Genomic DNA, 13,322 nt, shown 5'->3' with positions numbered 1-13,322 from the left:
AATGTACATTGTTAAAACTCAACTTGTTATTGTGAAATTACATTTCATCACTTGCATAGTAGCAATTTAAATTCATTTTCCCTACATTTATAGCTAAAAATGCTCCAGACTTGTTGTCACCACTCCCTGCCTCCTCAGCTTTCAGCCAATCGCTTAAGAAAAATACTTTTTTTTTATAGCTCCAATAAAACTTATAACAAATAACACTTTATAATAACTGAGTTTTAACAATTTATTAAATAATGTCACAATTTATTGGGTCATTTATATATTCTGCTCTATTTATTCATAAGATTATTTTATATTATTATTATTTAATGTCTTACTTATTTATATAATACTGGTTATTTAGGCATTCCATACGAGCAAGTGGGATTTTTAGTGAGTGTAAATTCTGCTCTGCTCTCACATCTGCAAATACATTGTTCCTCTCCTCCTGTAGCAGCTTCATTTACTTTCTTTGCTGAAATATTTGAACAGAAATGAAGTAAAATGTGCAAAATGAATGTCAAACTGGCACTAAAACAAGCAGTGGCAATTTGACCTGAGGCATTGAGACACCTGGAATAAGAACAGAATCTACCAACAGACACATAGCGAGCCAACCGGCTCTGTGTGTGCAGATTTCCATTCTGAAGGGGTACTGGCTCAGATGAAGCTCAAGAGAATCCAGATGTATCCGAGGAATAACAGACGTCAAATCTTCCTTACTCTAGGACCCCGTCCTCTCTACTCACTGTCAGGAGAATAGAATAGGACAGTAACCGTGCTGCCCCATGACTGATTTCTAAAGTCATCACTGCATCTGAAGCACTATTAGTTAAAGTCAGCACTACAGGTAGGTAAGCTGATCCTAAATCTGTGTCTAAAGGCAACTTCAATGTTGAGAAAGATTGATGAGGCTAACTGTTTTCTCTCTCCCTTGCTCTCTCCCTCTCTCAAGGCTGCTGACCAATAACAGTGTCTAACCACTTCTTGTACGCCAGGGCGAAGCGTCTCTGCTCGGGGTTACAGCAGCTGTCCAGGATACCGCTCACAAAGCTGTGCTCAGAGGGCAGGGCGGGGGTGCTGGGCAGCAGGACGCCTCTCTTCAGTCGCTTGCTGTCACGCGGGTCCGGCAAGGAAGCCCCGTCTACCTCCATAGCTTCACTAGCATGCTTCTGTCCGTTCACACTGTCCCCCCTGCCTGCACAGCTTGGAGCGCTGACCTTCGGCAGACCCGGGTCACTGTTGTTAAGGAGGTCCGACTTGCTGCCTCCATTGCTGCTGCTGCAGTGGTGCTGGTGTTCCCTCCTCCAGTGTTGCCACAAGTAGAAGACGTGCCGCCTGGAAGGGGTGGAAACACACATACAACACCTTATTATTGAAATGTACTGTACAAATACACAGCCAAAAGTACTGTAGTGTGCTGTTTTTCATGGATTGAGCTAAACTCCCTGGTTTCACGGTCTTGGAATGACAAAAGCTGTGAGCCAGCACCTCTCTAGAATAGGTGTGCGTTTTTTTATTACTCTGCAATATGCATCTTAAAAGGTGCTAAATTCCAAATTCAGAGCATTAAAGGTCCCATATTGTAGAAAGTGAGATATCCATGTCTTTTCTGGTCTCCGTTGTCATGTTGGGAGCCGTGCGGAGGCAATCCCTCAATTATAGATATGCTCCGAATTTGGAATTTAATACTTTTAAATACTAATGGTAAGAAAATAGGTCGCATTTTTTGACAGGAAGTTAAAACGTACAACTTTTTCATTCAGGCAGAACACACAGCAAGCTTCAGGGTACCTTCTTTGGTGGAAGAAATATTCAGATTTTCTACTTAAAAAGTAAAATTTGCAATACAGCGATGTAAAAATATTCCATTACAAGTAAAAGTCCCACATTCAGAGTCCCGCAAAATGACAAGCGTCTTGTGTTATGTTAACCTCTGTGGCCTCACCTGTGACTCCAAAGTGTTTCGTGACCAGGGAAGGACTGGATCAGGTCTGAGCACAGCTCCATCTCCTGGTGGAAGAGTTGAAGGACTGCGGTGGAGCCGAGCTGCCTCTCCTCCTCACCCGCTGACTCTGCTCCCGACAGCTCCCCGTTAGCCTGGCCGTGGCTGTGATGCTGGGGACTGCTGCTGGGGACTGTGCTGCACCGGTGCTGGGGTGAATTGGTGGTGGTGGTGGTTGTGGTGGTGGTGGTAGCTGGAGTCTGGGAGAGCTCGGTGATCAGCTCCTTGAGCAGGAACTGGCGGTAGTGGAAGCCACTGTGGTCAGACACATGCATGGACACCCATAGGCGCATAGAGGACAGCTCATCATGGAAAACCTGGGAGGAAACATGGCAGTGAGTACAGGTGTTTGTGAAGAACAGAGTAATATTTAGGAAATCCAAAACATATTTGGGAAATCTTAATCTTAATCAAGATGTCCCATATAGTACACTGCATTGTAGAGATGTCACGAGAACCGATACTTCGGTACCAAGTCCAAAAATTCTGATAATGTGACTGTGCTCAACGGTGTCGCGTCGTCCCGAGGATGATAGAAAATTTCCCTGATAATGCTTCATTGTGAACAACAAATCTGTGTCGGCGGGAGCAGAGCTACTAACGCTAGCTGTTGGCAACCGTTGGGCAGCACAGTCCTGCTCGGCTAAATAACGGAGCTAATGATGCATTCTAGCTCTATTCAGTAAAAATGAGGGTTGGACGAAGGTAAATTATAACATTGTCATGATGTGACCTTGTAAATTTGGCAAGGATCTTGAGGCAGATCATCATGGATTAATAATAAATTAGCAAAAACCACTATGTAAGTGGTAATAAAGGAGTTTATGTTGGAGTACATGGGATTTATAGTTTGAATGTTTACCCTGGTATCGAATTGGCATCAAGAATTGTGGAATTTCACTGGTATTGGTATGGATTACTACATTTCTGGTGTCATGACATCCCTACTGCATTAATTAATTGTTGCACAACATATGCTGGCAGATCTAGGACTGCATTATGACTTTCATAATTACCACTCAACAACTGAAGCTCCCATTTTTGATATTGGCACACAGTCAAAATGTCTAAGCTAAAATATAAATTGAATCCTACTCGTCAGCTTTACCCTCCAGATGGATTGACAGCCTAAAAGCGTAAAATTATAGCAGGTTGTTTGTAATAAACAGACTCTCCAGGTCACCAAACCAGTTATAAGAAAGTAATCTACCCTCTAACCATGATAGAAATCGGAGCTGTCTCTTACATCAGTCTATTTAGCTTGCAGGGTCTGACTCTCTTGACCTTTTTTTCCTCTTTTTGCTTTTGTTTTTAACAAACAGACTTCTACAGCAGTTAGGACTGTGTGCCAGTGTGAAATGGTTCTTACCCATCAGTTTAGAAAACATTACTCAGTTCTGCCAGAGCACCTACAGAAAGTGTGCAGGGCTGATGAAATTCAGTAACCGCAATGAGTAAATACTCCGAGACCCACTTTCAAATATCACTTGATCCAGTCTGTTTGTTATTGTGTCATGTGACTTGTGACTTGTTGCCGGAAGACAACAGTGGAAACATGAGTGAGAGTTGGAGAGAGGAGTGCCGGTGACGGTGTTGATTGTTGTGTTGGAGAACAGAAAGCAAGGTTTTCAATGTCATGGCTGAATATTTAGATGATTTCAACAATGTGGATGAGACGCAAGATTTCAGAGCAACACATCTCCTTGAGCGAGACGCATCATAACAAACAGACCGGATCAAGTGAAAGGTAAGAAAAACATATTATTTCTCTGTAGGGTCCTTTCTATAATATTGTCCGACACTTATAACAACAATTTCAGCCTGTCAGTGGCAAAAACAAACACTCTTAGTGGGCATACATTGATGATGACAAAAATTGCCCCAAGCAATTGCCCCCAAGATTACATTGCAGTTTGTTTACAGGCTGCTGCACTCTCGCTCAATATTCGACCAATTTCAAAAAGTATTGTCCCCATTAGTCACTTAGAAACAAAAACCTGGGGAAATAGGGTCCAGGTTGAAAAATACCTAAATTATTTTTTAAATTATTGGTGTAGCAACCAAAACAGGCATTTGGGGCAAACATTAATACCTGTAGGATGGAGGAGAAATTACACACCTGCACTCAAATATAGCATGAGCAATAGAGCTGCAACGATTAATTTATTAGTTGTCAACTATTAAATTAATCTGCAACTATTTGGATAATCGATTCATCTTTTTTTTAAGACAAAAAAAAGAAAAATTCTCTGATTCCAGCTTCCGAATATGAAACTGAATAAGATGTCATCTTGGGCTTTGGGAAACACTGATCGACATTTTCCACCATTTTCTGACAATTTATAGACCAAACAACTAATCGATTAATCGAGAAAATTATCAACAGATTAATCAACAATGAAAATAATCATTAGCTGCAGCCCTAATGTGCAATGTTAAAATCTCACTTCACCCCCATCAGAACACTTGCTTGTCTGTGTACTGTGTGGCACACATTGTTCATTGTATGAAAATGCAGTGGTGGCATTTTAACAATTATGACAATAAACTCCTTGAATCTTTAAAAAAAATATAGAATAAATAAAAGCATCTCTTCCTCATCCTACCTTGACGTTGCTCTTGGCCATGTGCTGCAGCACCCAGATGCGGTGGGACCAGGCGTTGTAGTTGCTGGGATAGCGGCATGCAGCGTCAGAGCACACCTTCATCTCTTGATGGAGCGTCCTGGCCAGATGGTCGCTGAGCTGCTGGTTCCTCTCTGCATCAGGCTGCTCTGCTTCACCCTGCTGATGCTTCCTGCTGCGGCCCACAGCAGAGAACTGACGCAGGATCTGCTGCAGCACCCAGCGTCTGCAGAGAAACAACAACTGCTGGGTGAGGTAACTCCAACAACCTGGTGTACAGTTACTGCTAAACCACACAGTGTCTCTCCATCTGTCACTCCTGCCACTGGAGGTGGGAAGTCAAATGCAGTTTCACAACAAGCACGGATTTTTGTCCGAAAAATTCGTAAATAATTTAATAAAAACTGATTTTGTGGGTTCTTATGAATGCTTGCATAAAATCCTTTGTTCCAAGTGATGTCATAGCTCCAGGTAGCTCGCTGCCAACATGGGTGAACATCTTATCAATTTGGTTTCTCAACATCCAATATTGTACGAGAAACACTGCGAAGACTACCTCAATAACCAAATAAGGGACAATATATGGCTTGAGATCGACTAGCAGCTGGGATATGATAAAGATGGTTATGTAGCTGATATGCACTTGCTAACGTTACATGTTGGTCACGGAACGGTGCTAGCCAGAACAGCTAGCCTTAGCATCAATTTTGGGTTCCGATTAGTTTATGTATCATGTAGTTAACGTCCTTAGACACTCGTATGTATGGATGGGTTTTTGTTGTGTGGAGAGGACACAAGTACTATATAAAACAAAGGATTTTTTTTTTGTGACGAAAATGGAACATGGCAACGCGGATAATTCACAACAGACCAGGTTCTTAAAGATGAGAGCAATGCTGCCACCAACAAGACGGTAAAATAATAAGTTCTGATTGCTCATCTTTTCTTCTTTTTTATCTACTTTTATCATTTCCGTCCTTCAATGTGCTATTTCAATCTCTCTTGTAAGCTATTATCAAAGGACTTAGGTGACAAGAAACAATAAATTAGAAAATCACAAAACCAAACTGCCAATACGCTCGTTGACCGTCATTAAGTCATTTCCTGTATATCGTAGTTTAATTTAAAAATAATATAGACACTTTATGACCCATTTCTGTGTAAGAGTCCTGCACACACCTCATAAACAGAAGACTGGCCTATTTTTACATTTGTTGAGCAGATCTCTGTGGTGCATATTAAGCACCTAAAGCACTTACGCGTGCAGCCAGTTTCATTGTTAATAGTCGAAGCGTAGTGTTGCAGCGGCCGCTGAGCGGTCCACATACATTATGTATTAAATGTAGCCTGCTCGAAATATGTGGAAGTGAATATCACAGTGTTTTGAGGAGAACGGGGTGCCCTGCAGCGAAGTCTTACCGGTGTATCCACGTCTCCGGGCTCTTGGGGAATTTGGTGAGGGCCAGCTTTCCCAGGTAGAGGTCCTTCTCTGGGTTAAGAACTCCACACTGCAGTAACTCCTTCCTGCAACAACAATCAACCATTTATTACAATAGACCTACACAGCAGACTATGACCTTCTTCCACAGGGTCAGTATAGCATGCTTTAGCCACACTGTGGCGTGTTGAGCTGTGATCAGTCAGCCAATGCAACCAGTCTCTCTATGTTCAGCGTTGAGTATTGTGTAGGGATGGTTGACGATTTCAAGGGGCATAAACAATGAACAGCTGACATTCATAAGAACAAATATATCTGTAGTTGTGTTGTATAGGCTGCTGTGACTATACTGTATCTGTACCTGACATTCCATGCGGTGGTGAAGTCCGGGTTAAGCAGCAACAAAGTGCAGGTGATATCTGCTAAAGCTAAGGGACACACAAACATGAACTGTTAGGTTATCTGATTATTAACATTGTAAACATTGCTCAAATCAGTTTCAAAGACTCACACGTCACAATAAACTAACTTTTTCATAATACAATAAATATTTACTGATCTGCCTGTAACCTTCAGGAATGATTTTGTTGTGGTATATGTTGAGTGAGTTCAGTTACCTTCCCTGTCCAGCCAGTGCTTGCGCTGGCGGTAGAGCAGCAGCTTGTTGTGGACATATGGCAGCAGGAACTTGACACACCAGCTCTCAACACCCAGCTTGTTCTCCACCAACACAATGGGACTGCGGTTGTAGCGGGCCTCTGGACACGGAATCACGCCAATCTCATCACTGAGGGAGCAGAATCAGCAGATACTAAGAATGAGGGCTGAGGGAGGTTTTTACTTAATGTATATGGACATGGAAGAATCGTTATGACACCACAACATGTTGCTTGTGTCACATTCTCAGGAATATCCTGTCAACTTATGAAAGAGCTTTTGCTCAGAAACCAAGACACAGGGCCATTTCTTTTCTTAGCCATTTCAACTGGCTCTGTACTCCAGGCTATATCTACATGGTAACATCCATCAGTCACAGCCCAGCTTGGTCTTTTTACAATACTTTTTTTTTTTTACTAAGTCTCGTCTGGTTCTTAAGGCCCCTTCCCATCCATCCATCCATTTGCTTCCTCTTATCTGGGGCCGGGCGGCAGTTGCAGCAGGCTTAGCAGGGAATTCCAGACATCCATCTCCCAAACAGTTTTCCTGGGGGACCCCGATGCGTTCCCAGGCCAGACCAGATATATAATATAATAGATATATATAATCTCTCCAGCATGTTCTGGGTCTAACCCGGGGCGGGGCCTTTTACCAGCAGAGTCTTCTTGCATAGAGAATTATGAGGCAGCCGCGTCCGTCAAATTTCGTACCTCCCTCAGCTTTCGACAAAACTCTGACACTGAACAACATTTTTCTACCAAGTGTTGCACTTGGTGTATTTCTGTCATTTATAACTGCAATTGCGGCATTACACCGATGTTGTGGCGCTGTGTTTTTATCAGCACCGTGAATCGGGAACGGTGGGTATATAAATGCCACTGCAAATGGCAGTCTGCGTCTGTGAAAGCCACTCGTTGCGCCTCTACATGTGGGCCTTAACAGTTTCATAATTAACTCAATGGGTGGGCTTGCCCTCACCGGGTGCATTTCCTCCACGACGGTGCGCACACACACTGTGCAGCGACCGGCTCTAGTTCGGCTCGGAAAGGCCTAGGGTGAAAGTGAATCACGGGGCCATGGACTGGTGCTCGTTTTGCCCTCTCTTCCTGCGTGGAGGGACAGGTATTGCAATACCTTTCTAGTATCGGTATACCGTGCAACACTAGTGTATTGCAAGCCTGGCGGCCTGTAATGTTAGCAAGTGTGCAGTTGAGAGAGAGAGCGAGCATGTGTGTCACGGACCTATGGTGAGTATGTAGTTATCAGTAATGTTATAGCTGTGAACGTAGCAGTAGCAGTATGTGTTCAGTTCAGGCTGTTGGAGAATAAATGTTGCAACTCCTCAAGACCCAAACCAAGTTCCTGTGTCTTGCTTGTTACCTTCTGATTAAAGTGAAGGGGGTTAGCCCCCAAGTTAGCAATAACAACGCATCAGACTCACTTAAGTATGGCTGTTCAGGTGGACCAGCTATTCTGCAACGTGGGTTGACTCCTATCAGGACTCCTCTGTATTTATGTCAATTGTTGGGCTCAATGCAGTTATTCAAATGCAACACAGAAGATGGACTGTGTGTGTCTGTGAGCGACAGAATAATAACTACAAGTGCACTCGGAGAGCACAGACCTCCGCCAAGGTAGGTTTCATCGCACAACATTTTAACAACACCGCAATAAAACTGGTATCCGTGATCATTTTGGTCACGATAATCATAATAGGAAATTTTCATACCATTCCTACCCCAGTCAAAAGCACTCCATTGCAGTCCATGCAGTTTTAATAGATCAAATATAATAAATAGATAAAATGTTTGCCATGGGTCTTAATTTAAATTATCACACACTATCAGGGGGGGGTAGGGGCACTCTGTCATTTTGAAGGAGACAAACACAGATGCAGTGCACACAGATTTCCTTTGCTCGTTTTACACAATATTACACAAATTAACTGTAACTTTCCTGAATTAATAAGAATCTGTTTTTCCTTCAGATGACATTAATTACATAACTAATAATGTGTTGATAAGAAATAAGTTGATTTTTTGCTTTGATGGTTACTTCTTACAGTGGTTTATTCTAGTGTATTCTCCAGGGATCCCAGTCAGTCAGTACTATTGTATGTGTTGGTAGGATTAAAGGGTTAAAGTACTGCTTCATTTGTTATTTGCATTATAAATAGATGAGAGGCTAGTAACGTTAGCATTTGCCAAACCATATTTAAAACAACTACAGAGGAAATCACAATGTTTCCAAATGTCCCATACATTCAAACTTGATATGATATCATATTGGGACTAGTGGCACTGCCTGTGGAGTCATAAGAGTGCAATAATAAAGAAAAAAGAATAAGAAAATGAATATGTAAATATACAGAGGAATAACTAAAAGAGGTACCTGTGTACCTCTACTAGAGACTGAAGCAGCCCCATAACAACGGAAGCAGAGGGAAACAACAACAGTAATAATTAAACACCTTTCAACTACTAAATTAATTAATTGATCCATTAATGAGCTAAACGTTACTGGCCCTGACAGCCGCCTCCCCACGTCAAAGGACGAGCTAACTAGTTACACCAAATAACACTTTACTGTATGTTGGTATCCAACACAACGGAGAGTAACCCGTAGTTACCCGCGGGGCTGCTCCTGTAACCCTGTCATCTGGCTCCTAGAGACAACAGACAGCTATGAGCTAAGCTAGCTGGCGAAACTGTCAACTTTCCCTGCACCGCTCTGACTCCAGGTGATAGTCCGAGCCCCTCTCAGCTGAAAGGCTCTGACTCCAGGTGATAGTCCGAGCCCCTCTCAGCTGAAAGGCTCTGACTCCAGGTGATAGTCCGAGCCCCTCTCAGCTGAAAGGCTCTGACTCCAGGTGATAGTCCGAGCCCCTCTCAGCTGAGAGGCTCTGACTCCAGGTGATAGTCCGAGCCCCTCTCAGTGTAAAGGCTGCTTCATGCTGTTGTTTTGGTTTCGGGTCTGGCTAACGCCGCTCCGGTCTGTCTGGTATGTTCACGGTCAACTCTACTCACATGTTGGGGTTTCTCTTGAAGGCGTTCGTGATGTCTTTGACAACTCTCTGGACCAGGACGTCCACCTCCTCCTCCGACTCCGCCATCTTTAGGGCACCTGATGACGTCACGTGGACCGAAAAGTTTTTCCGGGTAAAAAAAAACCAATACTACGGAAGCCCGGAAAGACCGAAAGGCAAAGCTATAATACGAATCACTCATTGGAAATAGCTGCAATATTTCTATGTGGGGTTGTCTTGCGATTTAATAATTATGTTTAGAATATAGCTTATAATATAAATAAATACAAAATCATAATAAGAAATATATAGATATATAGATATATCTATATATTTATATATAGATATATATATATATAATAATGTAATGATGTAATAATTATGTTTAGAATATAGCTAATATTATTAATTCATTCATTCATTCATTCATTAATTAAAAATAATAATAAGAAATATATATATATATATATCCTTGACTCCTTTTGGCATTTGTTTGCTCCTTTGTTCAGTATAGGCATCAACTAAACTCTTTTACATGACGTGACATATTATTATATCATAAAAAATATTGCATATGCCCGTTTGGGTTGTCTGTGACGGCTGTTCTTGTCTGTCACTTCAGTGGTGTTTGTTGTATATGTTGTATGATGCTTGTTCCAGACTGCCCCTTCCTGTGTTCCCTTCATTTTTATTTACCAATGATCCTGCAATGGGAACGCAGGCTACTATGATGGCAGCTCCTTGGAGCCCGGTTGGGATCCTCGTGTTGCCCACTCCTTGTCTCTATACTACCAAGATTTACCCAGAACAACCAGATTTGCTTCTTGTTAATTAGTTATTGAGGATTATGCACCAGGTAAATGATATCAACTGACATACACAGAACAACACACAGGGCTCTTCTACAAGATTAGGTGCAGGATGTGCCATAAATCACTCAATAGTGTGCTTTAATGGTGCAATTTTCCATAAACACCTGTTAAATTAATAAAAGTACCTGAAACTTACCACACAGTGTCCCAAGGGCCTTTGTGGCCCCTGAGGGTAGGTAATGAGGTAATGATTAGTTAATGAATACTTATACAAGTTATTTATTAAATAACTTGAAACTTGATAAGTTAATAAATGTGGGCTATTTTTAGAGAAATGTACTGACCTAAGTTGAGAACATTTAAGGAGTCCCCGCAGATCCATTCAGTTCCTGAAGCATTGTGTTCGTCTGACTCTGGTACAGGAATCACCAAAAACATACATCCTGCAGACAGAGGGACACATAGTAGTTTGTCAAAGGCTTGCCGAGTCAGGTGTCACATATAAACTAAAAAGAGATATGACAGCGATAATGATGGGTCCCTTACGAATGGTTCACTAGCAGTTAGTTCCTCATTCGTTCCACAGTAACTACTCACATTTTTGTGTACCTTATTGTAAAGTGTTACAATAATTTGTAATAAGTGTCTATGTTATTTTAAATTAAAGTGTTGACATTCATTTGTCTGCCTTTTGTCTGTGTTCCCTTTCAACTAGAAAACATGCACACAACAGACCTGCCAGAAGGGGGGGATGTGTGACTGTGTACCTAAACCATATAGGGTTCCTTTGCAGTCAGAGAATCTTGCAAAATGAAGCTAATCTACAATCTACTTCCTGAAATTTTCCTCCTGCAGTTTACTTTAAATCCTGCTGTTTTATAATCCAAAAAATCCCTAATTGAAACAATTTACTTAAGATAAGATTGAGTTAAATCAGTGTATGCAACACTTAGAAATACTAACAACTCTTGAAACGTGTTTAGGAAATTGAACAGCTTGACAGTCTCTCATTGTCGCCCCTACCTGAAAACTCAGTAATGCCTGCAACTTCACTTTCAAACAATCTTACATAAGAGATGGAGAACATCTGTGGAAAAACTGTGTTATCCTGATGTGGGGGAGTCAACTGTTTACTGGCCAAAAACCGTCAAAGTTATTGATTCAACCTGCTTCTTTCTAATGTCGTAAGCAATGAAAAGCAGTAAAACAAATTACTGATGCTTAATAATTGGAAACAGAACACATGCATGTCCTTGAAAATTCTTATTTATCCAAAACCATATTCAATTTACTGGATCTGGATGTTTATCTTCCAGGAGACTCAGACTCCCTCTTCCCTTATGAATGGTGTCCTTGTCTCTCCCTCTCTCTCTGTGTGAATGATGTGCTAGTCTTTCCTCTTCCCAGGTCTCTATGGTGGAGAGGAGGTCATTTGGCTGGGATGCCCTCCCAGATATAATAATGTCTTCCTAATTTCAACCATTGTGTAATTTCACAATATTGGTCTGCTCTGTTTCCTCCACTTAAAATAGTTTTCTGTGATGTTTTTCCTAATCGGATTCAATGGTCTAAGGACATAGGGTATACAAATAGAATTGATTTTTTATACTTTTCAACAAAAAAAATCTAGGTCTACTGCCATTGAAATTTACAGCAATAGTTAATCATTTGGGAAATACGATTATTTGCTTTCCCGTCCAACTGCCAGATTCTGGGGGGATTTTTCCCTTTCACTGGAACTACAGCTGTGTTTTGTTCGGGTCTGTGTTTCATCTAAGAAAGTGATCCAACACAACACAAATGGCTTGAATTACTCATTAGGATTTCACTACAGTGAGAAGACAATCCTGATAAACAGGTCACAGAATGAGCGATTGGATTACTTTTATGCCAAGTAGAAAACCGAGTGATGATAATTTACAAGTTACCAGAGCAGAATACAAAAGTGTAAACTGTACAAAAGCCAATAATGGAAAGGTAGTGACCACACACTAAGAGCTCTAACAAAGCTAGACATATACCAATGCATCATGTCATATCACAGACTTTGCATTCATAAATACTTTAACATTGACTGTTTGTCAAAGCACACCACAGTTTTAGATTTTAACACGTTTCCTACCTCATAAGCAGTAATTGACTTCCATATATTTTAGTATGCACTGACAATCATCCTGCAGTGACTTGAGGCTGGCTTGATAGGCAATCAGATCTCTAGGATTCATTTTGTCAATGCATGGTAATATAGCTGAAGGGATTTAAGTCTGGGTTCAACTCCCAACACCCAATTCCTGAGGTCTTGTCCACCAAACAGTAACATTTTTAATTCACAAAGCCACTAGACTGTAACCATCCTTTTAACCAAGACCTCTAGCAGCCATGTGAATTATAAACTCTTATGTCAGGAGCAAAGTCCTAAGTCGTGGGATGTCGTCATACAATATTTAGTTTTGCAAATCCTTTTTGGGTGGACGTCTGGGTGGATGGCTTGGCCAAGTGTGCGACCGTTTCCAATTTCCTATGAACAGCATGCGCCATTTGTAGTTTTAACCATGACCACTTGTTTTGTGCCTATAATCCTAAAGCAGATCAGTCATAAATATTTTTTCTAATGGCCATAGCGGTAATAACAATAACAACAGCAACAAAAAAGTCCCACTGATGGGAGTTTTCCCATCTGAAAAGTTTTATTGTGAAGGGCAATGAACTGAAAATAGTAGTTTTTCCTTCTTGGGGGACTACAAATACATTTCGTTGTGCAACCCTATGTTGT

At 41.4% G+C, this 13,322-nt stretch overlaps 1 protein-coding gene across 1 annotated transcript; it reads right to left on the bottom strand.

The window, feature by feature from the left end:
* Window positions 1-222: 222 nt before the first annotated feature.
* On the bottom strand, window positions 223-9,863 carry ptar1 (protein prenyltransferase alpha subunit repeat containing 1). The gene is made up of 7 exons (XM_074637532.1): window positions 9,739-9,863; window positions 6,673-6,842; window positions 6,417-6,483; window positions 6,037-6,141; window positions 4,600-4,843; window positions 1,937-2,310; window positions 223-1,326 (listed from the first exon to the last, which is right to left on the bottom strand). The coding sequence occupies exons 1-7, from the start codon at window positions 9,822-9,824 to the stop codon at window positions 939-941; spliced, it is 1,434 nt and encodes a 477-aa protein (XP_074493633.1). The 5' UTR covers window positions 9,825-9,863; the 3' UTR covers window positions 223-938.
* Window positions 9,864-13,322: the final 3,459 nt, after the last annotated feature.

This window comes from Sebastes fasciatus, chromosome 6 (genome assembly GCF_043250625.1).
Source record: "Sebastes fasciatus isolate fSebFas1 chromosome 6, fSebFas1.pri, whole genome shotgun sequence".
Taxonomy (NCBI): domain Eukaryota; kingdom Metazoa; phylum Chordata; class Actinopteri; order Perciformes; family Sebastidae; genus Sebastes; species Sebastes fasciatus.
This window is presented reverse-complemented; position numbering and strand designations above follow the sequence as displayed.